This window comes from Cornus florida, unplaced genomic scaffold (assembly GCF_030987335.1).
Source record: "Cornus florida cultivar Cherokee Brave unplaced genomic scaffold, ASM3098733v1 CherokeeBrave_3.0.0_Hap2_Chr11, whole genome shotgun sequence".
NCBI classification, from domain to species: Eukaryota; Viridiplantae; Streptophyta; class Magnoliopsida; order Cornales; family Cornaceae; genus Cornus; species Cornus florida.
Genome location: NW_026775581.1, coordinates 84,170,676 through 84,196,769, shown reverse-complemented (window position 1 = coordinate 84,196,769; position 26,094 = coordinate 84,170,676). Strand labels below are relative to the sequence as shown.

General features: G+C 31.1%; 2 protein-coding genes across 3 annotated transcripts; both read left to right on the top strand.

Moving 5' to 3' along the window:
- Nucleotides 1-4,368: 4,368 nt before the first annotated feature.
- Nucleotides 4,369-7,273, top strand: LOC132285896 (oxygen-evolving enhancer protein 2, chloroplastic-like). The gene is made up of 4 exons (XM_059788125.1): nt 4,369-4,742; nt 5,945-6,177; nt 6,357-6,407; nt 6,843-7,273. The coding sequence occupies exons 1-4, from the start codon at nt 4,493-4,495 to the stop codon at nt 7,101-7,103; spliced, it is 795 nt and encodes a 264-aa protein (XP_059644108.1). The 5' UTR covers nt 4,369-4,492; the 3' UTR covers nt 7,104-7,273.
- Nucleotides 7,274-7,395: 122 nt separating this feature from the next.
- On the top strand, nt 7,396-12,446 carry LOC132285895 (eukaryotic initiation factor 4A-6-like). 2 transcript variants are annotated; one of them, XM_059788123.1, is made up of 5 exons: nt 7,396-8,865; nt 9,840-9,919; nt 10,031-10,143; nt 10,548-10,978; nt 11,399-12,446. In XM_059788123.1, exons 1-5 carry the CDS (start codon nt 8,584-8,586, stop codon nt 12,032-12,034), a joined length of 1,542 nt encoding a protein of 513 aa, XP_059644106.1. In that variant the 5' UTR covers nt 7,396-8,583; the 3' UTR covers nt 12,035-12,446. The 2 variants fall into 2 exon arrangements, with proteins under 2 accessions (XP_059644106.1, XP_059644107.1); XM_059788124.1 differs by having other exon boundaries at nt 8,787-8,865; nt 9,850-9,919.
- Nucleotides 12,447-26,094: the final 13,648 nt, after the last annotated feature.

The following is a 26,094-nucleotide window of genomic DNA, read 5'->3' as shown; positions in this document are numbered from 1 at the left end:
GACTGCGCAGTCCACGAGGTTTTCTCATAACAGTTGACGTATTTTATCAACTGGGGTTTACTCGTTAAAATCCTGGTGTCATCTCTAACTTTATACTTTGCTTTATTTTATATGCATATGATTAAATGTTTAATTACTAAAATAAGTAAAGTTGGTAATGACATTGATCTATTTTACAAAATCTAATACTTTTCTAAAATACATTCCGCTGCGTACGACTCACAGAACTTTCAAATGATGTAAATAGCGTTACAATCTACCAATACGAGGGTCGAAGAGAAATGAAAAGAATATAAATTAAAGAAAGGTGATGGAGGGGAATGTTAGATTATGTTTGGTACAAATCATTAAAGGAAAAAAAAGGAAATGGGGAGATATAAATTAGGCATGATGGGTAGGGGTGGCAAGTTACGATACGACACGATAACACAACACGAGTTAAAAGGGTTTGGGTTTGGCATAAATAAGTTTGGGTCATAAAATGGTCAACACGATTAACCCGTTTAGTTAACAATGTTGGGTTAGGGTTGAGGGGTTCAACTCGTGTAACCTGTTTATGACCTATTTAAGTTAACATATTATAATCATGACTATGATCTATGTAATATGTTACCTATTTAAACCCAATTACTATAGATAGTTAAGTTATTTTAACATAAACTTTATCTATATCTTATAATTTTTCTTTTTATTTTGAATATTTGGGTTAATTATGACAAATTTTTTCTAATATTTAGTATTTGATTAAATATTAAATGTCTCGTTTTGATAAACAGGTCATTAAACGGGTTAATACATTTACCTGTTTAATAAACGGGTTGGGTTAGTGTTGAAGATTCTTGACATGATTATTAAATGGGTTAGGTTTATATTTACCTATTTAGTATAATATCTTTATATCGACACAACTCACTAACACAAATTGCTACCCTTAATGATTGGTGAGTTTTGTTATCCTTTTAAAAATGGGAGGAAATGAAATGAAATGAAATGAAATGAAATGAAATGAAATGAAATGAAAGGGCTATAAAGTTTATTTAAAAAATTTTAATACCAATTTTACCCTTATTCTTGGTGTTTTTATAAAAGACAAAACAAATAAAAAAGGTACCATAGTAAATTCATTTATTAAAAAACTTATGTTGTTGACACAACAATTCTTGCCTACGTCCATTTCACACCGGATTGCCAAATTTCACAAGGGTTTATTTGGATATCTTTGAAACATAAAAATTGGTCATTTTTATGTTTGAATTCATGAAAGAAAACCTTAAGAAATTGACAGCATGAAATAAATAAATTGAAGCTTCCTTTTCATTAGATGACTATATCCAAAATCATAGAGTATTTTTACATTATAGAATGGAGTAAATTTTGAGCCAAGCCAGTCAATATCAAAGGACATCCAATTTAAGTTATAGATATATTTTTTGTTTTTCCTATTAGCATAATATATATTTTTGGATTAATGGTTTATATATATATATATATATATATATTTTTTTTTTTTTGAAGCACTTTGTGTATCTAACTATGCTTTTAAATGGCTCCTGCCTTTAGGTTTTGGCCATTCTTGTTGTTTGTTCATTACAATTCTATATTTCAACAGACATGACGGATAAAATTTTCTCATCTCTATGTTAATCAATATGTTGATAATTACTTGAATGCAGAATTTATTGTAACACAGACGTATGTAAGTGTTGACATAAAATCCAAAAGAAAAAAGTATGATTGTAGATTCCATAATTAATTCTTATAAACGTCAACGGAAACAACCATTTTATATCACAAATGATGTAACTCGACTAATTTTGTTTAAGCATTTTAAAGTGTGTATTTTTTTTTTTTTTTTTTTTTTTTTTCTAATACCTTCTTTTGATCATGCAATTGAAAACAATGACATAAACCTAATCCACCATTAAAACTTATGTTCTTGGTGATCATACAACACACTTTTTCAAAAAGCAAGGAAAAGGAAATAAATCATTTGATTATCTGATGCAATATATGGTAGTATGTCCACTTCTTTGTATTATTGAACCAACAAGATCTGCACAACCAGACTTGAAGGAACCAAGTTTTTTTTAAAAAAAAAAAAAAAAAAAAAAAAAACCTAATAATATTTTGGGTGATAGCTTATGCCACTTGATTCATATACTTCAATTAATGAAATACCAAACACTTTGTGACTGTTTTTTAGTGATTTATTTAAGAGTTGGGACACAAGGAAAGGGACATAAATGCCTGACAATTACATAATCACATCACATTATTATAACAAATTAATTAATTATCATACTATTTTAACATCCTTTGACTCTCAAATTGTCTCTATGGAAAATTAAATCAAAAAAAGGTTTGACTGGTTGGTGCAATACATGACTTCAGCAGCTAAACTTACCACAAAACTGCATCATAAAAGATTAAGCAATTAATTCTCCATTGTCATATAGATTGATAGATTAGTACAATATATATATATATATATATATATATATATATATATATATAACCTCACTAACTACTTGCTAAAGATGATGTATACATGACTTAAGCACTAAAATTACCACAAAAATTGCATCATAAAAAGTTAAGCAATTCACTATTTGCTGTACTAAATTTGATAGTTAGAAACTTGATTAACTAGAATCATCAATATTGACAAGTTTGTCACATAGAGGAATCATAAATTTGTACAATATATTAATAAATAACCCTCACTACTTGCATATATATATATATATATATATATATATATATATAAACTGGAGTCAAAAGCAGGCTGTGGTGGTCAAAATTACTTCCCTAATAAGCTAAAGCTCAAAGTCAAGAGACAAATTGGTATATAAGTCTATGGAATAAACGGCAAACAATTTTAAGGTCACATTTGTTTTCATTGTAATAATCTGTGTTTTGGCCGGGAAGCCGGCAAATTTAACTTTGATTATGAGCAAATGCTAACCATGATCTACGGTGCTTGTATGTGTTAATAGTGACATCCCTATTACTATTTCTCAATCCAATTTAACTTATTATCTATATAGCTATTGTAGATTTCTATTTCCACACCTTATATCAGCAATTTGGTGCTTGTTTTTATTGAAACAAACAGAAATATGCAAAAGAGCAGGAGCTCCACTAATAATGAGACTCATAACTAGTGTGTCACTTATAACTTCTTGGATTCCCTAATTTCAGGGGAATATTTTATGGCTCTCTTATATGTTGTGGGTCCCACCATGTTACCGTGGTGTGATGGAATTCACAATATATATGAGAGAGTCGTAGTATCAGAACTCGTCTATCATATCACAATTCACATACCGTATTTATTATAGAACTCGTCTATTATATCACAATTCAAATACCGTATTTGTTATATTATTAGGTTAACAGGGGTTAGTCTATGACATCCTTGAGGATTTGTATTTCCATTTGGTTCATAAAGGCGCATGTTTTGGTCCTACTCCATGTTATTTCATACAATTTCAGTTTTATGAGCCCTTAAAAATCTAATATATATGTATGCATTGTGTATGCCAAACTTACAAATATCCGTGAGCATGAATGTATATACTCTAAGAGAAACTATTATATGTACACTTTTAGTATCACTATTATATATACACTTTTAGTATCTTGATTAATTAATTTTGAATAAGTTATATGTGCATTTTGTAAGCTGTGTGAGTTTCTTGTTAAGAAATATATATATATATATATATATATATATATATATATATATATACACACAGGCCTACATAGTTTTCTTTATTGATTCAAAAATTACAACACCACCATATTTCTGTTAAGAGAGTATGATTTACAAGGTGTAATTAAAATAAAATAAAAAATTTGAAATCCAATTCCGGTAAACTTCGAAAGATTAATGAATTTTTTTTTGGAATACCTATGGATGATATATTTTAATTGAACCGGTATTAACTTACAAGATAAAAAAAGGTATGGGTTCCACTTTTTTTATATTTTATATATATGACCGATTAAAAATATAAATTAATGAATTATGTTGTTCAACTCTTCAGCTTTAAAAACATTTTTTCTTTTTCTTTTTATTTATATTTATTTGTGAAATCATAAGGTATGTATGTAATTATGGTGAGATAAGGTTTGCATCACAGTTCGCTTTTCCTAAACCAGGATCAAACCAGCAATGGCAATATTCGATTAACTTCAATTCTATTCGAAGATAGGATTAGTGTCCCTATACAAGTCCACATGATTGCAACAAAACAAACACCGCAGAATTGTGAAGTGACACGTGGCAAAAGCATAGCCAATAGAACTCTATCCAACTCATAAATCTAATCCTATCATCATCCACTTCCCACATCCGAAATCCAAAACCAGCCATTTTCCTTCACAAAAAGAAAAACAACATAATCCATTTTCTACTTACTTCTCATCTCACATTTCATACCCAAAATACAAAGAAGATCAAAAGAGAGAGAGAGATTAACTCGAATTAATGGCCTCCACAGCTTGTTTCTTGCACCACAATGCACTCACCACACCAACAACTGTATCATCATCAAAGCCACGCCATGTGACATCCATGAAGCCCAACCAACTTGTCTGCCGTGCCCAAAAACAAGTACAGGCCGTCCATGAAGACGACGCCGCCGTCGTCTCTCGCCGGTTGGCCCTCACTGTGCTCATTGGTGCTGCAGCCATTGGCTCCAAGGTTGCCCCTGCTGATGCAGCTTATGGGGAAGCTGGTATTTAATTACTTCTATATATGTCTGCATAACCCATGATTAATCCTTCAAATTGAAAAAATAGATTCAATTATAAACAAATTCAACATTTTCTTTTAGGAAATAATATAATTATAAACAAAAATCTAATTTTGTTGTTAGAAATTTAGAAAGGGAGATGATATTCATGCTACACTCTACTGGAATTTTTTTAATAATTAAAAGGACAAAACTACCCCTCAAAAGTGGACAAAATTACCTTTCATAAGTGGGGTGTGAATGTGTGATTGTACTTTTAACAATTATATAATTATTAAGTGTAAGGGGACATTTTTATAAATGCCCTCCTTTTTTTTTCTTTTTCTTTTTTCCTTTAAATCAAATGATGTAGTAGTCCTTATACTTCATTCTCCTGAATTGAATTAAAAACAATGATGATATTTCACATTAAGAGTGTTTTTGTCATCTCTCTCAATGTAAATGTGTTTGTGAATGCTAATTATGTCAATGGTGTTATTCTGGTTATAACAGGGGGACATTTATTTATTTCTTTTAAGTGCCATGTTGGATGTCACGACACATATCATAAAATACTTTTATTCATTCATGGTCTGTTGTTATAGGCTCAAAAGATGTTTAGCCCATTAATTACCAATTAGCATCTGATATAATGTTATTGTAAGGCATTAATTATGACAAATTGATAAATGTATCAGTATGAAATTTGATTCTAAGCGTTAAGGTTAAGAGCTTGATTAATTAGCCCACAATTTTATTTTATTTTTTCGCGATACACAATTGTGCACTTAAATAAGATGATATTAGAAATCCACAATAAAGCTTGTTTAATGTATCTATTAACTCTGTTCTGTTAGCATCCAACAAATTAGCTGGTTTCTTAACATTTTTCAAATATGTATGTATGTTGATTTATTTACTTTGTATTGTAAGAAAAATTAAGAATGTTTTTGGTTTATATTGGCTTGGTGTACTTGAACATGTTTCCTAAGTTTTGAAGTAAATGTTGGCTTGGTGCACTTAAAATGTTTCTTAGGTCTTGAAGTTATAGTTGGTTGCAGCCAATGTTTTTAGCATATTTTGGCTCTGTGTAGAACATGTTTCTTAACTATTTAAGTGATGTTTGGTTGCAGCCAATTTATTTGGCTTATGTTGGCTCTTTCTTTTGTGATGGAATATGTTCTATGAATAATGTTTGATTGCAGCCAATGTTTTTGGGAAGCCGAAGACAAACACAGACTTCTTGCCTTACAATGGACCGGGATTCAAGATCTTGTTACCAGCAAAATGGAACCCAAGCAAGGAGGTTGAGTACCCTGGTCAGGTTCTTAGATACGAGGACAACTTCGACTCCACCACCATGGTCGCTGTTATGGTCACCCCCACCGACAAGAAATCCATTAATGACTTTGGTTCACCCGAAGAGTTCCTCTCCAAGGTAAGCCTTTTTTATCCTCTCTCTTTGCTTGGAATCATGAAAATTGTTTCCTGATGTTGTCATTTTGTCTTGAGATCTTTTGTTGGTGTTCTTTTGGTTAGTAGATTGTCCAAACTTCACATATATATGTTGGGAACAATGTTAGCTGACAACTAAGTTTTGATATTACTCTTTTTCAGGTGGACTATTTGCTGGGCAAACAATCCTACTCTGGCAAAACTTCTTCAGAGGTAACTCATTAGCACTAGTTAGAGGAAAATTTATTTAATACACTGCTATATTGTGCGGACAATATTGCTGACTATATATGGTTTATTTCAATTAGACACCTAGAAATGCAATTCCCATTGTAGATGATACGAGTATGGAGCATGCCTGGAGCATGCCTGATAATACTGTACACTTTACCCGAACTTCGTGAAAATACCCTTGATCGAATATTTTGGGAAGTATTTTGGCATTTTCACATTTGTTAAGTAGCTCTAATTCTACATCGGTATAGTAGGGGGTGGTTGTCATCATTCTGAACAACGTAGTCCAAGTTTTGGGTGAATCACATAAATCCTCATTTCTTAAGCTAAAAAATGTTACATGGCGAGAACATGAAATTTGTATTATACACATGGGATTGTTCTTATTATGGAATATGAACTGGAATTGGTCAGGGTGGTTTTGATCCGGACGCAGTAGCAACAGCAAACATATTGGAGACTGCTACTCCGGTGATCGGTGGCAAGCAGTACTACTCATTGTCTGTGTTGACAAGGACTGCTGACGGAGATGAAGGCGGCAAGCACCAACTGATCACAGCTACTGTGTCTGATGGCAAGCTCTACATATGCAAGGCTCAAGCCGGAGACAAGAGATGGTTTAAAGGAGCAAGAAAGTTTGTTGAGAGCACTGCAGGTTCCTTCAGTCTGGCTTGAGAAAAATGATCTGTGTGGATTTAATTTGTATCTAGTTCACATTATAAAACATCATATTTGGTAGCTTTGTCTGGACTGAACCTTCTTTTTTTTTTCTTATGTGAGTTCTGTAACTTTTTTTTTTTTTTTAAGAAGTTTGTTAAGAGGAAGCTACGCGAATATTGAATGTTTCTTTGGTGAGAATAATTTTCCTTTATTGAGTTGAGAGTCTGTTTTAAGTCTTGAAAACAGCTTTCAAAAACTTTGAAAAATAAAAAATAATGGAGAATGCTATTATATGATAACAGACCTTTCGCAACATTTCAATAAACTGTCAACCAAACAGAAAAAAAGATATTAAGTCGTGAAATACTTTGTCAAACTTATAAAATATACTCAATATATTGCAAGTGATGAACCTTGGAAGCTAAAAATTTTCTCGGAGATTTTTGGAGCTAGAATTGAAACAGCAGATAATTACTTAGGCACATCACTATAACACAAAATGGAATCCTAATTATGAAACAGACTGCAAAATTAATTGGAATTATAAATATAACTGGAAATATTAATTCGTACTTGTGTAAACCTTGGAAGTGTTTGTGTCATTCAAGGTTGATTTATTTATGGTCATCAAAAGACTTTTCCAATTTCTTCCTCCTAACTTAATTAAGTATAGATAATTTAAACCTCACTCTTATAAACGGTTTATACAAATAATAGGGATGTAAATATTTTGTTGTTACAGCACCTCTTATAACAATCGGGTGACCGCTATCACTCATACGTGTGACACGACCATACATGTGAATGATCGTGACCATCCACTATCGTACGACACATGTGTTGACATGTTATACTACAGAGAATTCAAACTTCAAATTATAGACTACAATAATCTTATCTAAACTACACTTAGAGTTTTTTTTTTAATGACGAATTGGCCAGCCACATAAAGCTCCTTTTTCTTTATTTATAGATTTCCTAGAAGGAACAGTATCATTACAGGATTATTCAGAAGTGTGGACCATTTCATTAGCAATTCAGAAAATTATTTAAAGGGCTTTGATATTTACTAACAGTTTCATAATAAATTTGGAGTTAGTGATTATGTCCAGAAGGAAATTAGAGATAAATTTACTTTTGACATTATTCAATTTAAATTTTTATTATTATACTTAAACAATGACCGAGAATATAATATTTTAACCTAATTTTAACATTGCATAGAAGCGCCAAATATTGGCAAATAATGTTAATGAAAAGGAAGTTATAATATGACAATTGAAGTACATTTTTTTTTTTTTTTTTCACATTACTTGTGATTCCCGCCAAACTTTAGTAAAAAGGTTACTTTATTTATTTATTTATTTTTAAAAGGTTACTCAATACACGAGTATACAATTTTTTATTTCAAGTACCTGTTTTTCATTTCAATCCGGCCTTGTTGGTCAGGCCCACTTACTTTGCAGGCCCAAGACGATGACTTGTAAATCAGAATATGGGTAAAAACAGGATGCCAAAAAAAAGCCCACAAGACGAAATCCTAATTCTATTACTAGTAGAATTAACACACAAATATATCACAATTCTATTAGAATTACACAAGTATATATATATATACACACACGATATACACACACGATATACACACTTACCCAGTCTCACAAATCTTTCCTTTACTGCTTCGTTCTTCTCTTCCTCAAGCCGGCGGCGTAGATCGGAGGAGTTTGGGAAAACCCTTGCCCTCCACAGATTTTTAACGACCTTTCATTCATATCAGGTACTTATTAATATGTTTCACCTCTCTATATATGTATATTTATTTTGAGCGGTTATTTGTAGTGAATTTTATTGGGCTTTATTGGGTTGGCTTGAATATCTGTTTTGAATAAAATATGGTCCATGTGTATATATATATCTGTGTGCATGATTGTTTGGGATGACAATATCAACTGTGCTTCACTTTCGCATATATCTGATAACCCATAGTTTGAAATGGTTCTGATTAAATCTATTGCCTTTCTTCACTTTTCTGGAAAAAAATCTATTGTTTTTTTTTTTTTTTTTTTTCCTTCATGACATTATGGCTTATGCTATATAAATGTGATGTAAATATATAGTGTATGAGGATTAGTTTTGCTAGGCTATATACATGTGATGTAAATATATACTCTGTATGAGGATTAGTTTTGCTAGGATTGGAAATTTAATGCACTTGAAGATGAGATAGAAAATACTTCCAGAGATACACTCTTCCCTCCTCATTCTGTCCTTGAAGAACACTTCTTGGTATATGGTGAGCTCTTGTTTCTTCTGTTGTTGACATGTTTCTAGACCCGAAAATCGACTAGGTTACTAGAGTGTTGGTTAAAAATCTTGTCTTGCACCATCTCCTTATGCCACTACTGTCTTTATTTTTGTAGGTATGTTTATACTTGTTTACTATGTATTTTATATGTGCTTGTAGGCATGTTTATACTTGTGTACTATGTATTTTATATGTGCTTGTAGGTATGTTTATACTTGTGTATTTATATGTGTTCAAATTGATGTCAATTCAATGAAGGCTTAGATTTTGGTTTAAATTTGATTTCTCTTCCCTGGTGAGAGATAAACTCATCAGGGAAAGTAGGGGAAAAGGAAAAAATCTGTTTATGTCACTTGTGTCTCTCAAGAACCAGTTCAAGTTCACTGTCTGTATACTTGCTCAATTTCATTGTTAATTTGTGGGGCTTCATATTCCTATACTGTTAGAACTTTGCAGTTATGGCTGGGTTAGCACCAGAGGGTTCTAAATTTGATGGCCTTCAGTATGACGCCAAAATGAAAGAATTGTACGATATTTCTTGTCCTTTTTCTTCCTTTTTTACTTTTAAAAATTTGTGACTTCATTCTTACCTTGTAATTTTAATGATAATTGTCATGTTTGATTAATGAATTGATAGGGACACCATTGGGACTGATGGGCAAGAATTCTTCACCACATCTGATGAAGTTCATGAAACCTTTGATCAAATGGGATTGCTGGAGAATCTCCTGAGGGGCATCTTTGCTTATGGTAGAGCAACTTATTGCTTTCTCTTCTTAGTTTATTATAAATTCCTGGGGAGGTTTTGATGCGCAATGCATAAAGCCTATTTGTTTCTTCAATTAAAAAATTAAATGACACTATGCCTGATTAGATGATCATGATCATTCAGTTCTACTATTTTAGTTATCGTAGCTTCTTTTCTAGAGCGTTCAAATTTTAAATCAATGAGAGCTGTTAATTTCAGTGACTCAAATGTAATAGAGTTAGAGGCAGTAGCCTATCTATTTGTGGATTGACTAGTGCGTCGTCGGGATTGGTGAAAATTTATGTTGTGCAATGTTCTCAAACTATTGACTTATATTGTTGTTTATCTTCTTAATCGCCCTTTTGGAAAAGTGGAGAGCTGATGTTGGGTCTGAATTTCTTTGTAGGTTATGAGAAGCCCTCTGCAATTCAGCAAAGGGGGATTGTTCCCTTCTGCAGAGGACTTGATGTGATCCAACAAGCACAATCTGGAACTGGAAAAACAGCAACTTTCTGCTCTGGAATTCTCCAGCAGCTTGATTATGCCTTGGTTCAATGCCAAGCTCTGGTTCTTGCACCCACCCGTGAACTGGCACAGCAAATCGAGAAGGTTATGCGGGCAATTGGTGACTATCTTGGTGTGCAGGTTCATGCTTGTGTAGGAGGTACCAGTGTCCGTGAAGATCAGCGCATTCTCTCTAGTGGAGTTCATGTTGTTGTTGGCACTCCTGGTCGAGTTTTTGACATGTTGCGGAGACAGTCACTTCGCCCTGATTCCATAAAAATGTTTGTGTTGGATGAAGCAGATGAAATGCTTTCACGAGGTTTCAAGGATCAGGTGCTTTTCTTTGATTCACGTGTATTGTTTGTCTGAAGTTGTCACCTGCATACTTGCGTATCACATAATTTGTGTTTGAAATGATTAATGAAATATATACATGAGGAATGATCCATTCTATATAGTAAGTCGAAGCTTGCTTTGATTTACAATATCTCGTCTTTTTAAAATAATAATAATAATAATAATAATAACTTGCCCCTTGGCAATTTTGAGTTGAATTGCATAAATAAAATAAGTTGGAAGAGAAATAGGTTAGGACTGTAGTTTTTGAAGAAAAGTATTACATGCACTGCCTTTTTGTTTTCATTGATTGCATGCTGCTGAGTTGTTAGGCTTATATATGGAGATATTTCAGTTGAAGCTGTGCTTGCTAATGAAGCAATTCCTGTTCTAATGATGAAAATTTGTTTTTGTCAGATCTATGATATTTTCCAGTTGCTGCCACCAAAAATTCAGGTCGGGGTATTCTCTGCCACAATGCCACCTGAGGCCCTTGACATCACTAGGAAATTTATGAATAAACCAGTGAGAATTCTTGTGAAACGTGATGAGCTCACTCTAGAGGGTATCAAACAATTCCATGTCAATGTTGAAAAGGAGGAATGGAAGCTTGACACACTTTGTGATCTTTATGAAACTTTGGCCATTACACAAAGTGTCATTTTTGTTAACACCCGGCGCAAGGTCGACTGGCTTACTGACAAGATGCGCAGCCGTGATCACACAGTCTCTGCCACCCATGGGGACATGGACCAGAACACGAGAGATATTATCATGCGTGAATTCCGGTCCGGTTCCTCTCGCGTTCTCATTACCACTGATCTTTTGGCGCGTGGTATTGATGTTCAACAAGTCTCTCTTGTGATCAATTTTGATCTTCCAACGCAGCCCGAGAACTATCTTCATCGGATTGGACGAAGTGGACGATTTGGGAGGAAGGGTGTTGCCATCAACTTTGTGACCCGAGACGACGATAGAATGCTGTTTGACATCCAGAAGTTTTATAATGTGGTAATTGAGGAGCTGCCAGCAAATGTTGCTGATATCCTTTGATGGGTTTTGATCTGGCAAGGTAGATTATTTTCGATTGGGAAGTCATTTATGATATTATTTTTAGGGGGTTAGTGACTTTGAAGATTTTTTATTCTTTATTTACAATTGACAGATGCCTACTACTGTGCCATGGGGACCTGTCTTTTGCACAATTTGGTCGTAGTAGGAATCTATTCTCGCAAATTTTGTTTTGCTTTTGTGTTGTATCGTGCCTAAAACAAGTAGCAAAATCATATGCTGTTTGAATTTGACATGATTGAGTTTTATTAGTTGGTTTCTGATTTTGTTTATGAGTACAGATATTGAAATAGTTGCGCCATTGTTGTTTCTTGTGAGCTGTAAACTTGAATTCTGTTCTCGCTTTTAATTTTTTTTTAAGAAGTCCATACTTTTTCCCTATTCCTTTTTCCTTTGTGCTCTAATGTAATTTGAGCTTCCATTCTCATTTTTACCATTACCCATGCTACTCAGGTTCTGCCCTTTTTTTTTCATTGTTTACGAAATTGAGGCTTTGTTGCCAAGAGCTCGTGTAAACTACTGTTCTTCATCTTGGTCCTTGCCAGTCCTGTGCTCTGGTCACCTAGATCAATTGGGGCTCTATAGACTATTTTTGTATGCATCAAGTTTACTTTGCTTCCCAAAGTGAACCCTCTTGATGGCCTTCAACCTATGAAAAGTTATTGAAATTATTAGAGACAGAAAAGCAAAAGCACAATCTGTGGCGGGGAGATCTCCATGGTGTTTGTGAGACATTAATGTTTATCCGGACCTACTTTACTAATTAGGATTATAAGAGATTACTAATTAGGGTTATAAGAGATTACTAATTAGGATTTGTTGGGTAAGTACTAATTAGGCAACGTGTAGCAGACTAGTGAGTACCCTATTGTTGAGGTGTGATGGCTTTTGCATGCAATTGAATGGACAAAGAAGCTTAATGCCCTCTCTCCACGTTCATTTGTGCACTAAAGTTTTATGAATACTAGTAATATATACGAATTCAAGCATATGTATGTATAATTATATACATATTTATATAAGGGACTTTTACAGTAAAAATATATTACCCATAGCCAAACGTAGTTTACATAATTACAAATACATGGACTAAGTTCTATTTTAGTCCTGTATTAAGCTGAATTTATATTTTCACCCCTAGGAGTTTAATTTATGCACAATTTACCCAAAGAATAACTTATTCAAGTATTAGAATTTTGTCAAATAGTTTTTAGAAACTTCTACATAGCACTAGAATTAGGAGACACAATACGTAGTCTACAAAGAAGAATTGAAGAACTTAGATCTAGAATTATATTAATACAAAATATTTTAGAAGATAGACGACAACGATTTTAGTTTATGAATAGATTTGACTTTAATAATTTAGATACTTTTATAAAACGATTAAGAGAAAATTTAGATTATATTAAAGAACAAATAATACAGAATTCTAGTCCAAATAATTTAGATAACAAGATAATATTAGTCGTAATTAAAGATATCAATAGTGATATTAAGAATATTGTTGAAAACCAGAAAATAATCATAGACTCTTTAAAATCCCTTAAAACCGATATCCAAAAATTATTACAATAGTTTTATGAGCACTAGTAGTCCTGATTATTTAACCGCGTTAGCTGAACTTTACAAAATAGATAAAGAACTTATAGGATTTACTAACTTTAAAACAGACGTACCGTTAATTAATATACATATTAGACAAAATAACTTTTTAATCCAGTTATTACTCCAGTTATCTGATAAAGTTAATAAACTTGAAGAGAAATTATAAGTAATACAAGAAAGCATTCCTAGAGAATCTTCAAAAGAATTATCTGAATTATCAGATAAAATAAAAGAGATAAAATTGTCAGCTAATAACCAATCCTTTCCTACAACAGCCAAGTGTATAAATTTATTACAACTTCAACCTCATAAGCAAATACCACAATAGCCATTATCCTTAGAAAAGCCAAAGAAATAATGAGAGTAGAAGATTTATATGATAATGAACATGATGCTAAAAAATATATAGAACAATGAATGAAGAAGGTAAAAAATAAAGTTAATCTTTATTCTAATAATTTATTAGATTTTCATAGCAAGATATATAATCATTTTAGCCAAAGAAAAATAAGTGCAGTTAACAATCAAGTTATTTTAGACCTTATAACACCCGAAGCATGCCAAGAACTAAATGATAATAATTTAGAACTTATGTATTTAGACGTCATAATGATAGGATTAGTAGGATTAAACAGAGCAGAAATTGAAACTAGAGCACTTGCTTATACTTATGATGACCGATGGAATAACCATCAACAAGCACAAATAGTCAGCGCCGAAATAGACTTAACCGACAATGCCGCAAAAGTAGGATGTATTCCCAATTATACGATGACTACTAGAGAATTCAGTAAACATATTAAGATAGCTATATCCACAAAAGGATATAATATAACAGAACAATTTGAAAATCTATTAGTTAATACTTTATTTATGGGAAAAACAGTTAATTAGTATAACTTAAAATTTGAAGCCCAATTTAGTGAAATAGTTAAACCTTTTAGTAGCAAATATGTCCAGATGATATAAGCCAAAAAAGTAAGCAGTATTACCCATGAAGGAACAAAATGGAAATTACCTAAACTTACTACTACACCTAAAAAGATTCCCGAAAATAATATGATCTATGTATCAAATAGCGGAGATGCTAGCATAAGGTTTAGTAATTATAAAAGACAAGATAATTTAGTTGATGATACTCAAGAAGACTTCTTAACTACACTAATAGAGATAGAATCTCCTGAAAAAATAAATGTTCTTTATGATAGATTAGAAGATGAAATTCTAGATAAAATAATGTACGATTTTGATAATTTAGAATTAGAAGCATTGCAAGAAAAATATCCAGAACCTAAATACCAACTTATCGAAAGTATTTATTTAGGACAAGGAAATAATGATGATATTAAGAAAAATATTCTAAGTGTCGAATTTGAATCCTTCTATACAGCATTAAAATTAAATACAGTAAAAGAAGAGTTAAATGTAATAGAGCATAGAGAAGGGAAAGCACCAGAAGTATCAGATACTAAGTCAATCGACCAAGAAATGAGTGACCAAAGAAAGACTAACACCTCAGGTAGTAATACCCTAAGTGATGATTTCACTACTGGACAAAGATTAAATCCCTCACGAGAAACTTATGTTAAAAATAGAAATATATTAGATATGTACACATTAACACAATATCGTAGACAATATGATAATATACCAGCGCAACCATCAGGAACAATATTAGATATAGTAAGGCACGATCCCCAAGACTGGGCAAAGGTAATCGAAAATTGGGAACAAGATTGTATTCGGCAATCTATTTTGACCAATTTTGACAATAGAACTCAAGTCTTAACCTATTGTGAAACCTTATTAAGAGAAACCATTCATGACTGGTGGCAGGCTTATAAAGTAATTTATCCAAATGATTATACCATCTTACGTGATAATTTTACCATTCAAGGCTTTAAAAGCCTCATTAAAAAAGTATTAATTGGTGAAGACAGATTATTAGATGACACCTTAATAAAACAAAACGAAGCTTTACATAATTTAGAATTACTACAGATTTGTAATTTTAGATACATAAAAAACTACACTAATAAGTTTTTTGAGTATTTTGCAGCCACTGGTAAAACAGGTGATAAAACATTATTTGATCGATATCTTCAGAAGTTACCCAGAAGCGTAGGAACTAAAATATGGGAAAAATAGTTAGAAAACCCTAGACGCGTTACGCTAACCATAGGAGATAGAGTTAATCATGTATATAACATGTTAAAAGCAGAATGTCGACAACGTAAAGAGTCTAAACAAATCAAAAAATAATTTTATTATACGTGTAGACAAATAGATTTTCCACCCCAGTATGGGTGTATGCCTCAGAAAAATTACAATTATAAGCATAATAAACCTAAAAAATATAATCTGCGTAAAAGCAAGACCTACAAGAACTTTCGTAATAAATAACCTTATGTCAGATTAACCCTAGGCAATTCAGAAAGCGGCGAAAAAGAGCTCAACTTGTTGTCTTAGAATTTCTTTGTATGTAGGAGAAAACAGGACAACAAAGACAAGGATAATAAGGTAAACAATTTACCCACAAAAGAAAGACACTACAAATATGTTATTTGTGGAGATCCAGGACACATTAAACCAAATTGCCCTCATCGATACAAACAGAATCCTATTAAAAGGATACAAGAAAAAATCAACATACTTGAAGATATTGAATAACAGATAGAAGAATTATATAAACTAGAAAGTATTTATGACTCTGACGATGATAATGAAAATATATATAGTATCGAGAGCTTAGATAGCAATTTTGATAATGATGAAGACTTTGAACAAGGGCTTCATTCAATAGAAGAGTTCGTTCACACTATAAGTAATCCCTCATGTCAGTATAACTTAGTTAGTTTTCAATTTTCTTCTTATAATTGCAAACAGTGCAACACATCTATTAAAAAAGGTCATTACTGTAAAAACCATTGTAAAACTTTATTATGTCATAATTGCTATACAAAATATGAAGATAAGCAAGAAGATATTTTAGTTAAATCTATAAATTCAATATATAAACCATCTAGTCTAATTCAATTCCCAGTAACATTAGAATTTAGAGAAAAATTAGTTCAAACCTCAGCTATGCTTGATACTGGAGCATCTAAAAGTATAATTCAAAAACATTTGGTCTCAGACGAAGCCTTGGTAAAGTTAAATTATAATGTTAACATAAGCCAGTATAATAATGAAAAACTTCCAATAACCCATTGTGTCCAAAACATTCCTATATTAATTAATAATGAAAAGTTTGTTTTACCCCAAACTTATGTAGTTAATAATATTCTTAGCACCTATGATTTTATCTTAGGATTAAATTTTATAAACTCACTTACCGAAGGATTTATGTACACACCTACAGGTTTATAGTTTTTTAAGAAAGAAACCTTTATTCTATCTAGAGATCCTTATATTCCTCAAAAAGATAAAGGAGCCATTACCTATGTTAATACTTCCTATGACAGAAGAAACGACAGAAAATTTATTTGATGTATCCGAATTTTTAGAAGACATTTCTGAAGCCTTAATGTTTCTTAGTCATCTTGATGAACCAAAGATTTTCCTTAATAATAAAGTTATATTAAAAAACCCCAAGCTAAACATTGATAGTCTTATAAGATTAGCTGAAACCACAGAAATTTTAGAAGAAGACCCCCAGAAACACGGGTATAAAAATAAAATTGAAGCAAAGTTAAATATAATAAATCCTTTTATAACTATTAAGACACAAGATAATCCTCATACCTTAGACGATCAAGAAGAATTCCAAAAACAAATTAAGGAACTGCTATTACTAAAAGTAATAAGAAAAAGTAATAGTCGATATAGGAGTCCAGCTTTTATGGTTAGAAATTATGCAGAAATAAAAAGAGGAAAGACTCGTATGATTATAAATTAATCCCTAATATAGATGTTTTACTAAATCGAATCCAAGATAGAAAATGATTTTCTAAATTTAACTGTAAATCAGAATTTTGGCAAATCCGGATGGTCGATGAATCCATTGAATGGACAACATTCACATGTCCTGAAGGACATTATGAGTGGTTTGTTATGCCTTTTGGATTAAAAAATGCGCTACAAGAATTTCAGCGTAAAATGGATACTATATTTAATAAACACTCAAAATTCTGTTGTGTTTACATCGACGATATCTTAGTCTTCAGTCAAACTAAAGAAGAACATAGAAAATATCTTGAACTTATATTCAACGAGTTTATAACACAAGGACTCTTTATAAGTAGTAAAAAGATGATATTAGAAAAACAAGATATTGAATTCTTAGGTTTATACATAAAAGATGGAAAAATAGAATTACAATCTCATATTGTCAAAAAGATTCTAGACTTTCCTAATAAATTAGAAAAAACCAAGTTGTTACAAGCATTTTTAGGATTATTAAACTATGGTCGTAATTTTATTCCAAAATTAGGACAACTAGTAAGACCTTTATATTCAAAACTAGGAAAACATGGTCAAAGGTATTTCAATACCCAAGATATAGAGTTAGTTAAGAAAATTAAATCTTTAGTCTCTTAGTTAGAACCTTTACAACTCCCACTTGAAAAAAGTTATAAAATTATTCAAACAGATGCATCAGCTCAAGGATGGGTAAGATTACTTCTTCAAAAACCAACAAAAGAATCTTCTCGAGATGAAGAACAAACTTGTCGCCATGCTAGTGGAACTTTTAATAAAGCACAATCTATTTTACCCTCGACAGATCTGGAAATTTTAGGGGTAACCAACTCTATTGAAAAGTTTCAGATATTCCTTGATAAAGAATTTCTTATACGAACAGATTGTGATAATATAGTTAAATTTGCAAATAAAGCAAAACAACAGCGGATGTATGCTAAACGATGGATTTCCTTTATTGACTGTATTACTGAAAGAGGTTTTAAACCTATATTTGAACATGTCAGAGGAAAAGATAATTATTTAACAGATATTCTATCTCATTTACTAATCGATTGTTAAATTTTGCAGGAATGGAGATCAAGAGCAACAATAGCTATAGCCTTATACCAGGCACTTCCAATTCTCTTTTAATTATCCAAAACCCAGCTCAACAGTTCTGCGCTAGACATAATCTTTTTCCTAACCAAAAACTTATTTTAGATAATATTTGGTTTTCTAGAAACAACCCCGATAGAACTCTCGTCAGAAATCTAAACACTTTAAGTGAAATATTTCGTATCATCTAATAAAGTGTATCAGAATTTACAGCAAGAATATGAGACGCTTATATCTCATTATAAAAGTTAAATTTAGCTTATCAAAAGGCGACAACAAATCCCACGGAACTAACTATTTCTGAGCAACGGACTGATGAAGATGAAAATCTTCAGAAGGTTCAATTTCTGCAGGTACAAACCAAGTATGCCAAGTTATTACCCGTGTTTTCTCCTGCATACAGAGAAATCCTGAGACAACAAGTTGAGCTCTTTCCCGATGACATCAAAGAACTTATCCTTGAAGAAATTAAGTCAGATGGGTTAAAGGAATGGATTGATATCCAAAATTACCTCAGAAACAACAGTCCACCCAAAGGAACCCGTTATAACTATACTTTCATACGATTAATACAAACAGGCACTGACATACTAATAGCCATTATCTTGTTAGATATAGACTCTATTTTCTTTATTCCTTTTGAAATAACTAAAAAAACCCTTTTTCTCTACCAAAACAGCCATTTGTTATTTAAGCAAGCTATTAGAACTAGGAATGATCTATAACGTCATCATACCCAAGGATACTCCCTTAGAATATATTAATTCTTTATGTAATTTTTTCAACCGTTTAAACCAAGCCATTGCATTCAAACAAAAACTAACTCAAAATTTTATGCCAGAAAGTCCAATTCTCCTTCAAATCCACAACACTCTCCCAGAATGGGTAAAGGATAGAGCTATAATTTTGGGACAACATCAAATTTACATTCATTCTGATCCTACTGAAGTCAAAATTCTTACCCAACATGTTGATTTTGTAAATAACTTTCGCAATAAGATCGAACCAGCCACCTTCGACCATTTGGTGTACTATAAAGCCTATCGACAAATCAACCCAAGTTACAATCCTGGTTTCAGACTCTATGATCATAATATCAACATGGAAATTTTTGTTAAAGCAAGAATTCCTCATGTCATCAAATCCCCTCCAGAGATTGGGATATCTCTAGAAGTTGAAGAAATAATAAATGAAGAAAAGATGTTGTTAGAACAGTTTAATCTTGCCTACAGAAATGAAGAAACCAGCTCACTAGACAGTACTGATGAATACCTGGCCCGCAAGCATGCCAGAGCAATAGTTGACAGTCCAACAAATAGCATTACCGACAGAAATTTGTCCAATATGCAAAAATTCTAGTGAAAAGCAATTTCTCTACAGTAAAAAGTAGCTTCAGCATCCAAAAAGATGATTCTCAACAGTGTACAGTTAAAAGCAAATCCACTGAAAGCAGATTCTCAACAGCAAAAACAGAAATAATTCTCCAGAAGAAGACATCAACGGTTCAGCAATAATTCAGGCCATCTTATCTCTAAAGCATCTAAAATCTCAACCATCCATGCAGCATCTTCAAGCTCAACCGCCGATTCATCCCTCTCTTCTGCTATAAAAGGAGCCTCTCTACTCAAGTAAGCATCATCGAGTTCTAGAGCCATCAAGTCTCGAACCATCAAGCATCCCAACCTTCAGTTTCCAGTGTGTTTTCTTTTGTGACTTCCTTCAGTATATTTCCTTTGTATCATATAGTGTGAGAGTGTATCCATGTATAAACAGTGTGTATCCATGTATATATTTTTCATGAAATAAATCATCCAGTTTGCTCCTGTTCAACAAATTTCTTTTCCTTATTTAGTATTTTTAGTACTTTCGGGTAAAAGACTTCTGTCGACAAATAGATCAAATATATAGATTTTCTTTAGCCAGACAGTGAAGATCCTAGAATTTTCTTGAATCCAACTAGTACAAGCCGCCTTAGTTTTAATTTAACAATTTCTTCTGTGAGTTGACTCGAACTGTTGGCTTGTTGGCCCGTTCTTTGTCGGTGTTCAGGCATTTCTATAGAGCGTTATCAGAGTGTTATCAGGTTCGGTAGTCATTTCTGTGATTTAATTGTTATTTTACTTCTATGTTATTTTGCATGCTTCTATCTGGTTAGATCCAACTCAATTTTGGTATCAGAGCTATACTGTTTCGTTAAATTTAATTTATATATGCGGTCTTTTGTCCAAAGAAGTCTATAAGTCTTTATTAAGCTACTGTATAATTTTAATCTACCGTGAGAAAATTAAAAAGAAAAGAAAATATTAAATATTTTGTTCAAAGACCTTGCTGTAATTTTATTTCATAATCTAAGGCTTTATTATTATATTAAAATTTAACTTTGGGTCATTTTAGTAATATAAGTTCTTTTGTGGTATAAAGTATAAAGTGAAATTCATTGTAGAGAAATATTCTCTAGGTTAATCCTTTTAGTGAAAATCAAGACTTTGTTTCCATTTTAGAGTAACATTTGGGCCTTAAGCCCAAGTATTAGTAATAATCCCTTTATATAACAATATTATTATATATGTATGAAAATAAGGATCTAAGTCACACCGAACGAGTTAGAACGCATTTAAGTCATATAAAGTGGATCATGTAGAGTGGGAAGGAGAGCGAGAGTATGCGCAAACTATGAAAGCGACATTCTTCAAGAAGGATTGTGTGACTGTGAGCATTCAGAATCGATTGTGGCAATATAACAATACCAAAAAAAAGTTTTAAAAATTGCTTCCATCACTTAATACTAAAGTTGACATTGTCTATTATTTAGAAACAAGTATATTATTTTTTCTTTCAAACTCTACATTCATTCAATGATTCAAAGCATTTTTGTTCATATGCAAAAGTTGATGAGCGGTACCTCGAAACCTAATAGTTCATGATGAAATCTTACAATCTCTTGTATCGTGCAATTGGTTTGTGATCAAACCGAAATGGGGGCTATCATGTACTAATAGTGGTAGATTGTTGTCTTTGTTGTAACTTTACGTATTAGCTACCTTTCATGCTTTTATTACTCACCAAAATAAATAAATAAAAGATGATAGTGAAAAAAAATTATGAATAGTATAATAATAGCAATATTAAAGAAAACACTATTAAACAACTAATTTACAAAGGAAATATGAAATTTTATATAACAATATTTTGTAGTGAATCTCCTCCTTACTTCAATAAATTTTTGTAATTATAGTTGAGATAGAACCAAGATATTGTACTACTTATTTTTTTTCCCCTTATTATGACACTGATGAGTCACTGGAATATGTTTACAACTATGTATAATATGGAAAAATAAATAAAAAATAAAAAATAAAAAAACAAAAATAATAAGAAAGAGAAGACAATTTGTGACAAAGAGGACAGAAAAAATAGATTGAATTTCTAATTTTTAAATAGCATGCATTTAGGGAAGTATACAATAATTTAAATTGTAATCTATTAAATTTTGTATGGGTAGAAATGCTATGCAAATCACATGTTATCTTGAGTTGATCGAGTGGGATAAAAATAGAGATTTAATTTTTTATTTTTAATTATTTTTTAGCCGATGTTTGAAAAGTTTGTAATTTCTAATTTCTTTTTCATACTCAAATAAATAGGTAATGTCAACTTTAGGAGATGCAATTTTCTAACACTTATTATTATTATTTTTTTCCAAAGAAAACAAAAATCCAATTAGTGGTGAGACGTGATTTCAGATGGAAGACATTTCTATTTTTATTTTTTTAGTACCTACCTTTTATTGTTATAATTAGTTATATTGGTAAATATTAAATTTGAAAGGCAATGTCAATTTTAGGGGATGCAATTTTCTAACACTTATTATTATTATTTTTCCAAAGAAAACAAAAATTCAATTAGTTGTGAGACTTGATTTTTAGATGGAAGACATTTCTATTTTTTATTTTTTTAGTATTTATCTTTTATTGTTATAATTAGTTATATTGGTAAATATTAAATTTGAAAAATTAGAAATAGTGATAGTGGTTTTGTATTAAAAAAAAAAACATATAGATTCGTTTAGAATGTGGCCATTAGAATGTGACCAAACTAAAAAGGAGTGTAACAAGTAGAGGGGCAGCGTTTGCTTAAACACTCGCCAAGAGTCCTGATCTCTTGCTCACTGGTGAGCAAGAGAATTTATCACATGAACAGTTTGATTTAATCTAACAGTCACATTCCAATCCCACTAATTTTCTTTGATTTTACTAGAAAACTACTCTTTGCTTTATTTTAGTTTCCAAATTTAAGATTATTAATACCACCCATTATAATAATTAAGACAGTTAATAAAAAAACAAAAAAAAAAAAAAAAAAATTCAAAATAGAAAATTCTGGGTTCTATTCACACGTCTCTTGCTCACAGGTCTCTTTATCAAACAAATAAATTATTTATATTCTTGCCTCTATTTAGTTCCAGCATATTTGGAATAAAAATCAATACCAACCAAATTTAAGAAGGTAAAAAAAAAAAAAAAAAAAATTTCAAAATAGAAAATAAATATTCTTCTATTAGTTACAATTTTTTTTTTTTTTTTTTCCTTTTATTTCATGGATAATTTCAAATTTCATAGGTCTCTCTCTCAAACAAATAAATTATTTACATTCTTGCCTATAATCTAGTTTCAGAATTTTTGAAATAAATATCAATACAGAAAAAAAGAAAAAAAAAAAGACTATTTTTAAAATAGAAAATACTCGGCTCCCTCACATATCTCTCTCTCTCAAACAAAGAAATTCTTTACATTTGATCTGGTTCCAGAATTTTTGAAATTTTTAAAAAAAACACCGACTGTTTTAAAATCGAAAATAGACAACATGAATCAGCACTCTTTTCTATAAATAGACGACATGAATCACTATAGCACTCAATCCAAAGATAAAGTTCAAAATAGAACTTACTTCCTCATTATATATATTCAAGCTTCTCTATAAACAGACCAATATTCCAGACCACACTAGACCAAACTAGAAAGGGGGTGTAACAAACAGAGGCGTTAGGGCAGCGTTTGCCTAAACACTCGTACAAATTTTATTAATTTTTTTATTCAATAAACCCAGCTCAAAACGCTGCAGTATGTACTTGAAGAGAGCCGAGAATTTTTTATTTTGAAAATATTTTTTTGTATTTTTTTTTTGCTAATTGCCTTAATTATTATACTGGGTGGTATTAATAATCTTAAATTTGAAAACTAAGTGATTTTCTAGTAAAAAAAAGAATTAATGAGTTTAGAATATGATCATCAAATTTAATCTAACCATCCACATACAAAGAGTGAATAAATTTTCTTGCTCACCCAACATAAAGAATGAACTTTAAATATCACCTCCCATAAACAAGGACAATTGACGATCACAAGACTTGTAGATCTTATAGTGAAGATAGACTGCAATTTTTATGCAAAAAAAGCTAAGAACTAAATGATAGGAAGATGTATCATGCTTTTTTTTTTTTTTTTTTTCACTTCTGCACGAAAATTTGGAACTTGTGCATTTTTTTCTTTAAGAAAATTAGATCTAAACTTGATGAATAAGAGATCAAGACTTATATATATATATATAGATATATATATATAGATGTACCAAGGATACCTTAAGTTATAAGTATATATAGATATGAGTATTAACAGTAAGTATGGTGTAGGACCTAATTATTGTTATTATAAGTTATAAGTATATATAGATATGAGTATTAACAGTAAGTATGGTGTAGGACTTAAGTATTATTCTTATATATATATATATATATATATAGATAGAGGTACAGGAAGGCTCGCGGTTCAAAGAACAGGTTTTTCAGCGGACCAAAAGTCATATAGTCAATTACAATTTTTTACTTTATCAGACCTAACCATAGTTAATAATTGTTACCTTAATATTCAATTTACCTTTATTCAATCGCTTTCCTCCTTAATCTTTTCCATCTTTCTTGCAATCTCAATTATTACCGCCATATCCACACCATCACAGCCACCATCTCCCTCTTTCTCTCTCTTATTTTTGCACTTTGATTTATTTATTTTTTACTTTTTTGCTCTCTTAATTTTTTTTCCCTTGATGGTTTGACTGTTGCTCTATTATTTAATTTTTTTTTTTTTTTTTTGCTTTTTTAATTTTTTTCTTCGACCTATTATTCCATACTTAATGAATAATGGAGTCTCAAACAGAAAACATATATTACTTAATCTTGCTCCAAATGTGAGTTTTATGAGACAAAAATAAGAAAAATCTCCAAATTCCGATTCTGACTATTTTTTCGTTTTCATTCCCATTTACGTTTTCACGCATTATAATTTCCTTTAAATTTTATCACAAATATAATTAAATATCCAATCTTATCATCCCAATTTTGGGAATAGTTTACGGTATCAGAAAATCGATGTTTAAAATTTTAAAATATGTCAAAAACTATTTCTATTACTTAACTTTTTTTTATTTTTTTTAGTGGTTGGAAATAATCATGCAAAAATATTTTGGTGAGGCCATGTCAAGTGCACAAAACACACACACACACACCTCATCTACCACTTCATAGTTTCTCTAATTTAGATCATCATTAACAAGAATTTTAATAGTACATGCCTAGCAATTCATGGCGGTAGTAATTAAGATTGTAAGAAGATGGAAAAGATTAAGGAGGAAAGTGATTGAATAAAGGTACAGGCTAACTATGGTAAATTGAATATTAAGGTAACAATTATTAAATATGGTTAGGTATGATAAAGTAAAACATTATAATTGACTATTTGACTTTTGGTTAGTTGAAAAACCCATTTTTTTGGACCGCATGAGAGTCTTCTTATATATACATATATAGATATATAGGTGTACCACGGACATGACTAAAATTAATAACCTTTGCCTTTTACCTAATGGTTGATTTATGAGAATTAATATTTAAATTTAATTAATGACCTTTCCTTACCTGATGAGATTGTTTATCTTTTCATTTTTTAAGAAGTTAATTTTAGACTTTTTAAGTACCTAAAGTTATAAGAATTTAGTATATATACATACGAGTAGATCCGTATGTAATTTTATAATACAAACTTACTATATAAAAGATGGAGAGACAGAAGGTGGAGAGAGATAAATTAGAGGAGTACTAAGAACCAAAAAGGAATTATGCAGGAAATTGGTTGATATTCAAGGAAAGTAATGATTTTCATATATATATATATGAATATAGATGGAAACAAATTTAAATTATTGAAGAGATAAATTAGTAATATGTTACTAGTATTAGGAGTATTGTATTGTATTGTTTTATATTCTTTATTATGTTAAATAATGGTAGTATAAGATTGATTTTATATTATGTGATTAGTGTGTTCAAGCGAATATGAAATATGGTGATGGGAGGATGCAGATGG

Excerpts from the sequence above, each read along its gene's own strand:
- LOC132285896 (XM_059788125.1), top strand. The coding sequence starts at position 4,493 with ATGGCCTCCACAGCTTGTTTCTTGCACCACAATGCACTCACCACACCA. Across the intron at positions 4,743-5,944 it reads TGCAGCTTATGGGGAAGCTG|CCAATGTTTTTGGGAAGCCG; the intron begins GTATTTAATTAC and ends GTTTGATTGCAG. Across the intron at positions 6,408-6,842 it reads CTGGCAAAACTTCTTCAGAG|GGTGGTTTTGATCCGGACGC; the intron begins GTAACTCATTAG and ends GGAATTGGTCAG.
- LOC132285895 (XM_059788123.1), top strand. The coding sequence starts at position 8,584 with ATGGGTAAAAACAGGATGCCAAAAAAAAGCCCACAAGACGAAATCCTA. Across the intron at positions 9,920-10,030 it reads GACGCCAAAATGAAAGAATT|GGACACCATTGGGACTGATG; the intron begins GTACGATATTTC and ends ATGAATTGATAG. Across the intron at positions 10,979-11,398 it reads CACGAGGTTTCAAGGATCAG|ATCTATGATATTTTCCAGTT; the intron begins GTGCTTTTCTTT and ends TGTTTTTGTCAG.